General features: G+C 48.0%; 1 protein-coding gene across 1 annotated transcript in view; it reads left to right on the top strand.

Annotated features, from left to right (window-relative positions):
* Window positions 1-15,254, top strand: part of LOC113407210 (dihydropyrimidine dehydrogenase [NADP(+)]) — a 602,627-nt gene that overhangs the window by 533,396 nt on the left and 53,977 nt on the right. Inside the window, exon 20 of the mRNA XM_026655393.2 lies at window positions 3,973-4,152. Within this exon, the coding sequence (XP_026511178.1) occupies window positions 3,973-4,152 (180 nt within the window). The remainder of the gene's footprint in view (window positions 1-3,972; window positions 4,153-15,254) is intronic.

The raw sequence follows: 15,254 nt of genomic DNA on the forward strand, positions 1-15,254 counted from the left end.
CCAGAGTCCATCCTGGTGGGGAAGATGAAGACTGAAGCTCCAGGGTGAGGAGAGAGGGGAACAGGATTGGGACTAGAGAGAGGTACACATCTTCCCCCATTCAACCCCACAGAAATTATATGAAAAAGATAATACACCTCCTACCTGAAATATATTTTCCAAATAATCCTCTCCTCCCCTGCCACTTCTCCCAAGAAGGTGTTCATCATCTGGGGAAGCCTTTAAATGGAACTGCACAGCTAGTGAGTTGGTAGGGGCTATTCCAGGGTCCTGGCTTTATATGGATGACCCTAGCCTCCCAAGATCCTGTGGAATATGGTGAGTTTGGGGCAGCCCTAAAGCTTTTTCTGCAGAGAACAAAACAAAACATGACACGCTGATGTGTGGGTATTTCCCTCAAAAGCAGTCGCTCTTGGCAAAATCCAGTGAACCCAGTGGGAAATGTGCCTCGGTAAAGTCTTCAGGATTTGGCCCTACTGTGTTTTGTAATGATGATTATAAAAACCCAGCAGGCCATTTGTAAAGTGTCATTATCACTGATGCACATTATTGATAATATCATTTTTTAAAAATATGGAATGTGAATAAAAATGTTTCAAATAGAAGCAAATTATTAAAAACAAATATATAACAAGTAGTAAAAAGAACTCTGCTGACACATTCACTCTAGCTCGCTACTGAGCTTTTTCAAGATCCCATTGACAAAGTTATATAGATGTATCCATGGTTATTTATCAATATATTAGGGCGGTAATCTCTTATACTGTACATAAGTAGGGATCCTGCAATGTATGTGTGTCTCTCACGCTTGCAGTTTCACAGAGCTTGATCCTGTGATGCATTCCAGAGGTGCATTCCCCAGTGAAATCCTATAAAGTGGATTTCACTTAATGAGTTACCCTTGCATTATGCAGCTCAGGACCAAGCCCTTAGAATTTATTCTTAGGTTATATGAGATAAAATTGCTCAATATATTTATTTGTGTGTGTAAAGGATTGGAAGCACTGTTCCTCCATTCCCCATCCTCCATCCTCCCAGTGGTGTTGTGCCTGTCACTATCCAACATTAAATAGTATTAAACAAGGTTCGGTATACAGAGAATTCAGCCTGCTTAGTACCATGACAAATACATCTTTAAAGATCCTTTTAACTTTTTATTAAAGATACAGGAAAGAAAAACAGTTAAAGCATTTGAAATGTTAAGTGTTAAGTAAGGCTTTCATTTTAACAATATACCTTGTTCCCTTTCCATTTAACTGGAGAGAGTTTGAGAAGGGGGAAAAACCCTTCTTTCACAGTCTGTTAAACGATATCAATGATGGTAATAATTATTCTTGTGTGTAAAAGAGAAGAAGTTGGTTGAAATGAGCTGTAGCTTTTTGTTGCTGCTGCTGTTTTTGTTAAAGTCTGATCCCATTTCATCTCAGTTCGTGTTTGGGATTCAGCTCTAGCCAGTAGCAGTGGCAATGTTATCTAGGTCCCTATGTCTTGCACAGGCTGGTCAGGACCTCTCTCAGGATTAGGATGACGAAGGTCCAGGATCCCACGAGATAGTGGGGGTGGCAGCCATGATGGTGAAGCTTGCTTCAGTGGCCTCTGGCTGTTCTTTTCCCCAAAAAATCTCTTTAAGGATCCATAAAGGGAATGATGAGTGGAATAGCCCCTCCCTTCATTAGTTTGTCCACCAGTGGGGCCTCGTTTCCAACACACCGGTTTTGGTTCATTAGTTTCCAGACCACATTCTGTTGTTTGCCAGACATGATCGCAACACAGTCCTTGAGTTGTATATGTAGTCTTTTTGTTTAGACTAATTCAGCTTTTCCCATCAACATTTTCATTATAACTTATTGTGATATCTTATGAACTTTCACATATTTTTACATTTGAGCTCACAATTAGAGTAAATTTAAATTATCACAACAACCCTTCTGATTTTTAGTTAGCTATCGTCTTCTGCACATTCTTAGGTTATTTCAATTCATAATGTTGCACCATAATATGGAAAAAAAGTAAAAGCCTCTCTATTTATAAGGTTATAACAGGTATCCTCTAGTATATCTCATGTACGCATCCTGTCAAAATATTTCAGAAATTCGACAACAGAATCTGAACTTGTTTTAAGTGACATGACATAGCATGGCTTTTAACTGTATTTTCTTACATTTTAAATATTTTTTTTAAATAGCTAATAAAAGTGTTACCCATATGCTTAAAAAAAATGGAATCCTTTAGCGAACAAAGAGGTTTAAATAAAGCATCAGTTGGGTTTTCAGTTAAATAACCTGTGGAGGAAATTATTATGATGTTCTCTATAATTGCTCTGAAAAGAAAATCTCTAGGTCTATGGAAGGCATAACAGATCTAATTAATGCTCACCCTGTTTCTCCAGAGAAACAGATTTTGTGTAATGTAAATGGGCTGCATAGGAAATGTTCTTGTGCATATTTTATAGTTATTCCCCTTTTTTCCTGCAAAGCAGTGGTGTACAATATTTTAAAATGTACCTTTCTTCTTCTGAACTGCAGCTTGTATTAGTTTGTGAAACCATGTGTAAAATGTTGATATGTTACCTAGGTCTTTTTTTCCCTTAAGTGGTGAAATCAAGTATCTAGTGAATCTTATGATTTAATTTTAGAGGGTGTGTGTGTGTGTGTGTGTTTCTTTATATTGTCTTGAAGTAGGAGACCATTTGATTGTTTTATTCATTACATGCTTTTCTGATGTCCTCATATGAATAAAAGCTTATATCAGTCACTGAAAACACTGACTTAGCCTGGTGCCTGATAGTCTTTCCAAAGATTTACCTAACATGTCTGCAGTTTGTACGGCAGGAAAATTGGTGGTTCCTCTTTAAGAGGATACAGTATTAATTGGGCTTCTTCCCCCTTCAGGGTGCTTCTTTCACCTTCATTGGATACTTCAGCTGACCCCTCCCCCTCATACTCCTCATATGAATTGGAAGGGAGCCAACCAGTAAGGCCTAGCAATATAGAGTACTCATGCCAAGTGGTTGCAGATCTTTGGAGACAGAGACTTAGATATATCTACACAAAACAGACTTGGGCTCACACTACAGCACTAAAAATAGCCATTTGGATGGTCTGACTCAGGCTGGAGTTCAGGCTCTGGTGCCTATCCCCTCTCTGGGCTTCAGAGCCTGAGCTTTAGCCCAATCTGGAATGTCCACATGGTTATTTATTTATAGCACCGTAGCACGAGCCTGAGTCTGTAGACCTGGGTTCTGAGACATTTATTTTTTTGCAGTGTAGACCCCAGAATTGTAAATCTTTTCAATTGTATTGTCAGCCTCACAATGTTTGTTTTGTTTTGTTTTGTTTTGTTTTTTTGCTTGTTTGTTTTTGAAGCCCAAGTTCCTGAAATCCGGTGACTATGTGAGGATCTCAGGTGTTGGTTTTTTGGGTTTTTTTTTGGGGGGGGGGTTCAAGTACATTTCTATCTCTCATGGTCACAGAAAAGACCTTTAAATGTGAATCCTAAAGGCTAAAAACGAGAAGATAAATGAAAATAATCCCATTAAAAAAAAAATTCATGGTCTTGGGGTGGGATCCTGACTCATGCTTTGGCCACTTGTGCTTGGCAATACTAGGGACCAACACTTTGGGCAGGAATTGTGTGTGTGTATTTAATTTGGTTCATGGAGCCTGTTGGTGGTGTCTCCAGTTCATTTTAGTGCTCTGGTTGGGATTTCTGAAATTGGTATCAGATGATACTTACTGCCATATTTGATGTCTTTGGGAGATTTTTTGTAGCTGAATTTGGGCTTTTAGCTGCCCAGGCTATATCCACTAGGCTCGTTGATGGTTATCAGCTTAAATTCCTGAGTTCCATTTATTCTGATGTTCATAATACAGTTGCATTTAAGGCCCCTGAACATCAGTAAGTTCAAACAGCACAAGTAATCTCATGTATCATTGGAAATTTGTTGTTGATTGCTGGGTGTGTGTTTTATAGGTGTGCAGTGCAGTACAGAATCAAGATTTCACTGTGATTGAGGACTACTGCACAGGACTGAAAGCCCTACTTTATCTGAAAAGCATTGAGGAGCTTCAAGACTGGGATGGACAGAGTCCTGCAACCATGTGCCATCAGAAAGGAAAACCAGTACCCAAAATTGCTGATCTGATTGGAAAGGTATGCTGTTACACTGAGATTCCTGGCTAATGATATCAGCTTTTGGCTTCAAGCATAGTTTCATATGTTGGGTTATGCTTTTTATCCTAGTGGCCATATTTTGTCACCATTGCCATCAAAATTAGTTGGTATGAGGTCTTTTGTCCCCTTCTGAATAGTCACCAGGCAATTTGTGATGTCATATTACTACTGTTACCATTGACATGATGTCACCACTTCATTGACAGTAGCATGGCTTATTTTTTAAATATAGAATGTAAAGACAAAAAGTATTAGAAATTCTCTCTTCATTGTACTTTTTAATTCCGATTTGCATGGCTGATTTTGGGTCAGAATCCATAGTATGTTTCGACCCTTTTGCAACACTCTGGTCGCACAAAGGATACCAAATGCAAATAGCTCGGCCATCTGGGAGATCTCCAAGCATGAGAGAGCTCTTAGTTGGCACAGAGGCAGTTTACCTGCTGTGTTCCATCAGTCCCATTACTATAGTATCTGAGCACTTCACAATCTCTAACAGATTTATTCTTAGAACATCTGAGGTGGGAAAGTGCTATTATCCCCATTTTACAGGGCAGAAACTGAAGCATAAAGAGACTAAGTAACTTGCCTGAGGATCTACCACAAGAAGTCTGTGGTAAAGCAGGAACTTGAACTCAGGTCCCTGATCTTCTAGACTAGCATCCTAACCACTAGATCATTCTTCTTCTTTGCTCCAGCAGTCCTGTTGGGGACTCTGGCCAGTTGGTGTGGATTGCAGCAGCCCCAAGTCTGTTCTTCCTTACACTAGGGATCCTGCAGATTCATGTTCAGAATCAGGGAGATATAACTGGCTCCCTAATGGCACTCTCCTGCCCCCTGCACCAATCAAAATCTCAGCAGTGAGTCTGTGTCTTTGTTTCAAGTTACTAGAGGGGATCACTTTGAAGAGTGGTTTCAGTTATGGCATCATGGCTATTGATTATCCTTCTAAAAGTCTAATATAACCCTGTTGAAAATGTTGTAAAAAGTAAAGAATTACAAAAGAATAGGATTTGCAGTGTCAAATGCTTCCAAATCTCTGCTTATCGTTGCTGTTGACTGGAGTTCTTTTCAGTAGGAGGTTAGTGATTTTTTTTTTTTTTTTTTTGGTTCTCTGTGGTGGTCTGAAAATTATAATGTTATCTTTCTGTGGAAAAGACAATCTTATTCCTAAAGCTCTGAATACTAGTGTTTAAAAAAATTCTAATCTGTTTCCTTTCAGCTGCTTAAGTTTATGTGGTTAAACCCCAGCTCAAAAGGTTATGTCCCAACTTTCTCTTTAACAGATATCGTCAAAGAAATACACAGTGCATTTACACTTTGTATAATACAGTGATGTTAACAATTCTTCCCTTAAAACAACATTCAGTATTCTATCTTAGTATTACCTTTTTATTATACTAAATAGACAGCCATTGTCAGAAGATATTTTTCACGTCCTTCTGAATGAAAAGGAAAAAAATTACAATTTTTAGTCTTTTCAGCTTGTCACTACATCAATAATTAACTTTAAAAAGGTAGTATGAAAAGATGCTTTAAGGAAGCATTTAATAATTCAAAGGAATCTTAACTTGAAACAGGTCACATGAAAAAGAATAAAAACGAAGTCCTATGTAATCTAGTTTTCTGGCTATGTTAGACATTTAAAAAGAGCAAGAGATACAGATTATAACTGACTTTGTATTTGATTGCCTTTAATACAAAATTATATCATTGGACCATTGCTACCAGATGACAAAATGTAAAGTTTATCCAGGCTGAACCATTGAAGAGATAATAGTATATTATATTTCAGTCCCAAATTCAGGGTAACTGCATGTCCAGTAACGAACAAATAAGGAAAAGGAAGAAAAATAATGCAGCCTGGATATAAGAGAAATACCATGATGAATGACTCTGCTAGAGGGAATCAAACACACAGCCTAGATATCATTAATATTTATAAAATCATAATTAGCAAGACCGTGCCTAAGCAGTGTTATTAGTGTAACTAATTACGTTATCATAAACTAAGTTTGCAATATTATAGGAATCAGTGTTCTTACCTTCATAAATTATCATCAGTATTGGATTCCATGTACTGTACCTACAAATTCAGCTAAGCACTATAGGTTCATATATATTCAAATCCAAATAGCTCCATACTTAGAATGTTAAGTAGCTGATATAACATGTTCATCTGATTCCTTCTCTAAATCAAATCCAAAACCAAGGAGAAGGTGACAAACCGAGGTACTGTAAAAATTCTTACTAGTACAAAAGCTATGTAAGGATATCATGTAATAAAAATTTGACAGCCAAAATCCTACATTCTGGTTTACAAATATTTTATAAAGAGTTTTTCAAATGTGTCTTGGTTTTAATGTGACTTGAAAGCTAATTCATTCAGTAGGACCTATAAGAAAGATAAACAAGAAACAGTGACAGTATTTTGCATACTAAAGCTATGTGGCTAATATATGCTACTAGTAATAAAAACTGTTAGATTTATTGAACAGTCAATGTAAAAATGTAAGGGGCAGATACTCCTCCATTTAGCTAGTGACAGAATTCCTATTGCCTTCAGTGGGAACAGGGGATCTGTCCCCTGGACAGAAGTGGAGACCGGTGAGAAACAACTAGAAATAGGTATAGTTTTCAACAACAAGATCACAGAGGGGGTAGACCTTTTAGAGTTAGGACATGTCTACATCTGACAGAAGTACATTTATGCTTGTATAGACATCAGCCCTGACCATAGCTAGATCCGTTTGTGGTGGTATCTATTTCAGTAAACAGTCTGATTTTGAATGTTGCCATCCACAGTAATTCCCTATGCTAGTGGTAATCCATTTCTTCCATCAGGTTCAGGTAAAAGCAGATGGTCTACTAGCAGATTATTGCTCTAGGATCTTCCAGTGCTAGCTGACATGAGTAAAATGATGGATGCAAAGCTCCTTGTAAGAGATACTCGTGACACTGCACTTGAGCTGCTTTGCAATGTCCATGTTGTAATAGTGTCCACAATGGTCACCATATTAGTTAACTGATCATGGTATTTCCTGTTTTTCTTCGAGTGATTGCTCATGTGTATTCCACAGTAGGTGTGCGTGCTCACCATGTGCACCGGTGCCGGAAGTTTTTCCCTTAGCAGTATCCGTACTGGGGGAGCACCATGGCGACCCCTGGAGTGGCGCCTGTATATCGCGCTATAAGGGGAGCCACGGGCTCCCCCCACCCTCAGTTCCTTCTTGCCGCCAGTGAAGGTAGTCGGAACCTTGTGCTCCAGCTCTGCCGCAGCCTTTTCTTCTCGACCTTAGTGGTACCATTCGTAGATTGTTTCTTCAGTTGTTAGAGTGGGCTCGGGGCATGCTCCGTGCCCCAGGCTTCAAGTCGTGCGACTCCTGTCGCCATTCTATGCCCAGGAGTGACTCGCACGCTGAGTGTCTCCGCTGCCTGGGTGAGACTCACATTAGCGACCGTTGCAAGATCTGCAAGTTGTTCAAGCCAAGGACCAAGAAGGAGAGAGACATTAGACTTTGAGCTCTCCTGATGGAGTTGGCACTGGCCCCAATGCCAGCACTCTGATCGGACCCGGCGCTGGCCACCGCATCGTCGGTGCGTAGCGAGGCCCCTTCGACCAGTCGGCACCGCTCTCCCTCCAAAAAGCAAGGGAAGGACCCGGCCTCACAGCGGTGCCGCAACAAGGAAAAGGGGGAGGGTGGTCCCGCGTTGGGCAGCCCTCGGTCCCTCCCGGGCTCAAGGCCTCCGACTCGTGTGGAGCGGAGCAGCCCGGCACCGTCGGCCCGTGCATCCCCACCGGTACGGATGCCGTCGATGCCGGAGGCGATGCAGGCTGCGAAGGACATTATGAGCCTGCCAGTCCCAAGCACGCAGCCGGGCACGGGCCCCAGGTCTCGTAGCAAGCCTCCATTGGGTGCCCACCAGACCTCTCCAGCCAGCCGCAGTTCCCACTCCGAGGATCGCTCCCCACACCACTCGGCGCACAGTGGCCGCTCGTCTTGCAGTTCCTGCCCACCCTCAATGTCGGCCAGACCATCCAGGTCGCCATCAGGACGGAAGTCGCGGGGACCCTCGACACTGCCTGCCAGCGAGCGTAGGCACCGGGAGCGCTCACCTGCACGGCATGGGTACCGCAGCTGCTCTTGACAGGATAGACGTCGTCATTCCCGTTCCAGCTCCCGATCAGCTAGACGTCGCACTCGGGACACCCCCTGGGGTGCCTCGGCACCAGGGCGCCGGACCTCGCGTCGCCATCACGGGTACCAAAGTAGTTCTTCGGGCAGGTACCGTTCCTCGAGGTCCAGGTCCCAAGGGAGATGACGTCACACGCACCGATCCCGGGGCACTGAGCGTTCGTTGGTGACCTCGGCTTCGGCACCCAGACACCCACCCTCGGTCCGCGCTGTTCAGCCGGAACAGATAGTGCCATCGGGCTCTCAGCCAGGTCGATGGCAAGGGGCCCCGTGGCAAGGACAGTGGTGCCAGTGGGCACCTGGCCACCAATGCCAGCCCAGACGGGGCTCGTTCGGTCGCCGGAGCATCTCAGACTCTATCGGCCTCATCCAGCCAGATACGGGACAAGTTGGCGGATCACGAGTTGGCGGATCCGCGCCCAGACTCTGATCTGGGGCTCGACGCCCCGGCACCAACCGAGGCTCTCGGCTCCGTGCGGGCCCTCTCCCCGGCACCAGACGACACCATAACAGCGCCTCCGCCCTCAGTCCCACAGGAGGACTTCAAGGCGCACCAGGACCTGCTAAAGCGGGTGGCATCCAGCCTCCAGCTGCAGGCCAAGGAGATGGAGGGTCCGTCCGATTCCCTCTTCAACGTCCTGTCTCCCTCGGCACCGGGCCGTGTGGCCCTGTCCCTGCACCAGGGTATTGCCAACATCTCCAACACCCTCTGGCAAACCCCTGCCTCCTTGGCCCCTATCTCCAAGAAGGCGGAGAGGAAATACTTTGTGCCGGCCAAGGACCACAAATACCTCTATTCCCACCCGGCACCCAACTCGCCCATGGTGGAATCGGTAAACCACAGGGAGCGACAGGGCCAGCCCGTGCCCACCCCCAAAAATAAGGACGCCAGATGCTGGACTCCTTTGGGAGAAAGCTTTATTCCTCTGAGAGTTTCCAGCTTAGGGTAGCCAACCACCAGGCCCTACTGAGCAGGTATGACTTTAACCTTTGGGAGTCTCTGCCTAAGTTCGAACCCCTCCTCCCGGATCGGGATAGGAAGGACTTCAAGGCGCTGGTGGAAGACAGAGTGGCGGCTGCTAAAGCGGCCCTGCAAGTGGCATCGGATGCAGATGACACTGCGGCCCGTTCGATGGCTTCCGCGATTTCCTTGCGCAGGGCGTCGTGGCTCCTGTTGTCGGGACTGTCGACGAAGGCCCAATCCCTGATGCAGGACCTCCCGTTCGATGGGAAGGCACTCTTTGTGGACCAGATGGACGTCAGGCTTCATGGGATGAAAGATTCCCGCACTACCTTGCAGACCTTGGGCCTCTACATCCCTACGGCTAAGGACGAGGCCAAATCGCTTCCGGTGGCTCAACCTCCAAGGAGCGGATACGAGCCCCCGTATAAAAGACCCAGAGACCAGAAATGCCGGATTCAGCGGCAGTCCCGCTCTGCCCCGCAGCCTGGGCCCTCCAAGGGCAAGAGGCAGGGAAAGAGGTGGTTTTGACTATTTGCAGGGGAGGCACCGGGCCTGTTGCCAGGGAGACCCCACGTTTAATAAAGTTTGTGTTCTGCAACCAATTGTCTGCCTTCCACAGGGCGTGGTCCCACATAACATCAGATCAGTGGGTCCTCAGTACAATTTCCAAGGGCTACATGTTGCAGTTCACCTCACCCCCACCAAATCACCCGCCCTCCTTGATGGCCCCGGGGGACCCGGAGCATGTCCGCCTCCTGGGGCAGGAGGTGGACCGGCTACTGCACCTGGGGGCAGTGGAAAGGGTACCCGTGGAATTCTAGGGCAAAGGGTTCTACTCCCGATACTTCCTGATCCCGAAGGCCAAAGGGGGCCTCAGGCCCATCCTCGACCTGTGGGACCTAAACCAGTTTCTAGTTTGTTCCAAGTTCCTCCTGGTGTCCCTGGCCTCTATTATCCCCTCCCTGGACCCGGGGGACTGGTACGCGGCCCTCGACCTTCAGGACGCGTATTTTTATATCCATATTTTCGAGAGGCACAGGCGCTTCCACCGCTTTCTGGTGGGGATGGACCACTACCAGTTTGCGGTCCTCCCATTTGGCCTATCCACGGCACCCAGGGTTTTTACGAAATGTATGGCTGTGGTAGTGGCCTACCTTAGGCAGGAGGGGGTACAGATCTTTCCTTACGTGGATGACTGGCTCCTCAAGGGGGAGTCCCGCTCCGAGGTAAAGACCCACGTGGAGCTGTTCCTCTCGACATGCGTTGGTCTCGGTCTAGTGGTGAACGAGACCAAATCAACATTAGTTCCCATTCAGCGCATAGAGTTCATTGGGGCCCTGCTGGACTCCTCGAGGGCCACAGCCTCTCTCCCCCTGGACAGGTTCGAGACTCTAAGGGATCTCATCACCTCAGTCACGGCTTTCCCGGTGACCACAGCGAGGGCGTGCCTTCGAATTCTGGGGCACATGGCGGCGTGTACATACGTGGTCTGCCATGCCAGACTCCGAATGAGGCCCCTCCAGATCTGGCTAGCCTCCCAATTCTCCCAAGCTCGGGACGGCCTAGACAGGGTGCTCATGGTTCCATCCCCGATACTGGGTTCCCTTCAATGGTGGTCTTGCCCGAGCAATATCCTGCAAGGAGTTCCGTTCTGGGATGCCAGCCCATCCATAGACCTGGTGTCCGATGCTTCGGACCTCGGCTGGGGAGCCCACACAGGGAACGTGCAGACCCAGGGAACGTGGTCGACCCCGGACTTGTCCCTTCACATAAATGTCAAAGAGCTCAAGGCGGTGCAGTTGGCGTGCGTGGCTTTCCTCACGCACCTCCGTGGCAGGGTGGTCAGGGTCCTCACGGACAACATCGCTGCCATGTACTACATCAACAGGCAAGGCGGGACTCGCTCTCTAGCCCTCTGCCAGTAAGCCCTGAACCTATGGGAGTTCTGTATAGCCCACGATATCTCCCTGAGGGCGTCCCACTTCCCGGGCGTCCACAATACGCAAGCGGACCGCCTCAGCAGGGTCTTCTCCCCTCAGTATGAGTGGTCGCTCCACTCAGAGGTTGCTCACCGGCTCTTCCAAGAGTGGGGAGTTCCCCAGATCGACCTGTTCGCAACCCACCAGAACCGGCGTTGTCCCCGGTTCTGCTCCAGGGGAGGGGTGGGGATGGGCGCAATCTCCGATGCGTTCCTCCTACGGTGGTCGGGCCAGCTCCTCTATGCCTTTCCCCCGTTCCCCCTCATCACCAAGGTCCTTCAGAAGGTGAAAGTGGACAAGGCGAGAGTCATTCTCATAGCCCTGGCATGGGCCCGTCAACACTGGTACGGGCCCCTCCTACGCCTCTTGGTGGCCCCCCCGAGGGCGCTGCCGCTGTGCCCGGACCTCCTCTCCCAGGACAGGGGGTGCCTCCTCCATCCCAATCTGGCCGCACTCCACCTCACAGCGTGGCTGCTCCGTGGCTAAATGAGGAGGAGAACTGGTGTTCGGAGCAGGTAAGGCGAGACCTCCTGGAAAGCAGGAAGCCGTCCACGCGTCGGACATACATGGCAAAGTGGTCCAGGTTCACCAGGTGGGCGAGTGAGCAGGGAGTCTCCCCCTCCACTGCACCTCTCCAGCTTATCCTGAACTACCTCTTATCCCTTAGGGCCCAAGGACTGGCACCTGCCTCAGTCAAGGTGCACCTGGCGGCCATATCGGCCTTCCACCCGCCGGTGCAAGGGTACTCAGTCTTCTCCCACTCGATGACCTCCCGTTTCCTAAAGGGCCTCAACAGTTCATTCCCATACGCTAGGCCCCCTCCCCACCCCGTGCCGCAATGGGACCTCAACCTGGTCTTGTCCCAACTCACGGGGTCCCCTTTTGAACCCCTGGCCACATGTTCCTGGTCTCACCTCTCATAGAAGGTGGCCTTCCTTGTAGCGATCACGTCAGCCCGATGTGTCTCGGAACTTAGGGCCTTAACCACGGAACCCCCCTATACGGTCTTCCACAGGGATAAAGTCCAGCTCCACCCACTCCCGGCGTTCCTCCTGAAGGTCGTCTCTGCCTTCCGTATGGAACAGAGCATCTTTCTTCCCGTGCTCTGTCCTAAGCCCCATTCTTCTAACGAGAAACGCCGCCTCCACACGCTCGATGTGTGTAGGGCGCTGGCTTTTTATCTGGATGGGACCAAGCCATTCCGGAAATCCTCGCAACTCTTTATTGCCTTGGCCGAGCGGGCAAAGGGGCAGCCTATCTCCACCCAATGGCTTTCCCGCAGGATCATTTTGTGCATACGCATGTGCTATGATCTGGCAGGGGTCCCCCCGCCACCGATCATTAGGGCGCATTCAACGAGGGCTCAGGCCTCATCAGCTGCCTACGTAGCCTATGTCCCTATCCAGAACATTGTAGGGAGGCCACTTGGGCCTCAGTTCACACATTTACTTCGCGTTATGCGATTGTCTCCCAGTCTAGGGATGACGCCGGGTTCGGCAGGGCAGTACTTCGTCCCGAACTATCGTGAACTCCTACCCACCTCCAACAGATATTACTTGGAATCACCTACTGTGGCATACACATGAGCAATCACTTGAAGAAGAAAGGACAGTTACCTGTTCCGTAACTGGTGTTCTTCGAGATGTGTTGCTCATGTCTATTCCACACCCCGCCCTCCTTCCCCTCTGTCGGAGTTGTCTGGCAAGAAAGAACCAAGGGTGGGGGGAGCCTGTGGCTCCCCTTATAGCGTGATGTACAGGCGCCACTCCAGGGGTTGCCGCAGTGCTCCCCCAGTACGGATACTGCTAAGGGAAAACTTCCAGCACCGGTGCACGTGGCGAGCACGCACACCTACTGTGGAATAGACATGAGCAACACATCTCGAAGAACGCCAGTTATGGAACAGGTAACTGTCCTTTCCAAATATAGAGAAAACCACAAATACTTTGTTAAAGGCTCTTAAGCAAAGTAAGCTGTCATGGGATATGAGGGAAGGTCCTCTAATGGATCAGTAACTGGTTAAAAGACAGGAAACAAAGGGTAGGGCTAAATGGTCAATTTTCAGAATGGAGAGAGGTAAATAGTGATGGCCCCCAGGGGTCTGTACTGGGACCAGTGCTGTTCAACATACTCATAAATAATCTGGAAAAAGGGGTAAACAGTGAGGTGGCAAAATTTGCAGATAATACAAAAATACTCAAGATATTTAAATTTAAAGCAGACTGAAGAGTTACAAAGGGATCTCACAAAACTGGGTGACTGGGCAACACAATGGCAGATGAAATTCAATGTTAATAAATGCAAAGTAACACACATTGGAAAACAATCCCAACTATACATATAAAATGACGGGTCTAAATTAGCTGGTATCAATCAAGAAAAAGATTTTGACGTCATTGTGGATAGTTTTCTGAAAATATCCACTCAATGTGCAGCGGCAGTCAAAAAAGCAAACAGAATGTTGGGAGTCATTAGGAAAGGGATAGTAAATAAGACAGAAAATATCATATTGCCTCTATATAAATCCATGGTACGCCCACATCTTGAATGCTGCGTGCAGATCTGGTTGCCCCATCTCAAAAAAGATATATTGAAATTGGAAAAGGTTCAGGAAAGGGCAATAAAAATAATTGGGGTATGGAATGTCTTCTATATGAGGAGAGATTAATAAGATGGGGACTTTTCAGCTTGTAAAATAGATGACTAATGGGGGTGGAATGTATTATGATAGAGATCTACAAAATCATGACTAGTGTGGAGAAAGTAAATAAGGAAGTGTTATTTACTTCTTCTCATAACACAAGAACTAAGGGTCACCAAATGAAATTAATAGGCAGCAGGTTTAAAACAAACAAAAGGAAGCATTTCTTCACACAACACACAGTCAACTTGTGGAACTTTTTACTAGAGGATGTTGTGAAGGTCAAGACTATAACAGGGTTCGAAAAAGAACTAGATACGTTCATGGAGAATAGGTTCATCAATAGCTATTATCTAGGATGGGCAGGGATGCAAAACCATGCGGTGAAATGTCCCCACTCTCTGTTTGCTAGAAGCTGTGAATGGGCGACAGGGGATGGATTAGTTGATGATTACCTGTTCTGTTCATTCCCTCTGAAGCACCTGGCATTGGCCACGGTCTGAAGACAGGACACTGGGCTAGATGGACCACTGGTCTAACCCAGTATGGCCGTTCTTATATTTGAAATGTAAATATATTTTAATGGGACTGTAGAGGCCCCCGAGCAGTGTTAAGACTTGGAACCGGTAAGGCTCCCTGAGCTTGGATTACAGTTTGGGCTGGTAAGGCTCCACAGTCTAGAGCAGGGGTGGGCAAACTACGGCCTGCAGGCCGGATCCGGCCCCTCAGGGCTTTGGAACCAGCCTGCGGGATTGCCCCCCGTGACACCGTGGGCCCTGCGCCGCTCTCAGAAGTGGCCGGCACCATGTCCCTGCGGCCCCCAGGCGGGGGGGGGGGGGGGGGGCGGCGGGGGCAGAGGGCTCCATGTATTGCCCATGCCTCCAGGCACCGCCCTCCGCAGCTCCCATTGGCCAGGAACGGGGAACCGCGGCCAATGGGAGCTTCGGGGGAGGTACCTGGAGGCACGGCAAGGGCAGAGCACGTGGAGCCCTCCACCCCCCCTCCCCCCAGGGGCCGCAGTGCTTCCTGGAGCGGCGGGGAGCTGGGGACAGGGCAGGCATGCAGGGAGCCTGCCCTAGCCTAATGCGCGCTGCTGCCACCCTGGAGCCACTTTAGGTAAGCAGCGCCGGGCCGGAGCCCGAAGCCCGAAGCCCTCCTGCACCCCGCCACCCAACTCCCTGCCCTAAGCCCCCTGCCTGCACCGCGTACCCCTCCTGCCCCCCCCCCCCTTCCCCCGAGCTCCCTCCTACAACCCACACCCCCCCTGCATCCCATCCCCCTGCCCTGAGCTTCCTGCACCC

Source organism: Terrapene carolina, unplaced genomic scaffold (assembly GCF_002925995.2).
Source record: "Terrapene carolina triunguis isolate 2854851 unplaced genomic scaffold, T_m_triunguis-2.0 Scaffold210, whole genome shotgun sequence".
NCBI lineage: Eukaryota > Metazoa > Chordata > Testudines > Emydidae > Terrapene > Terrapene triunguis.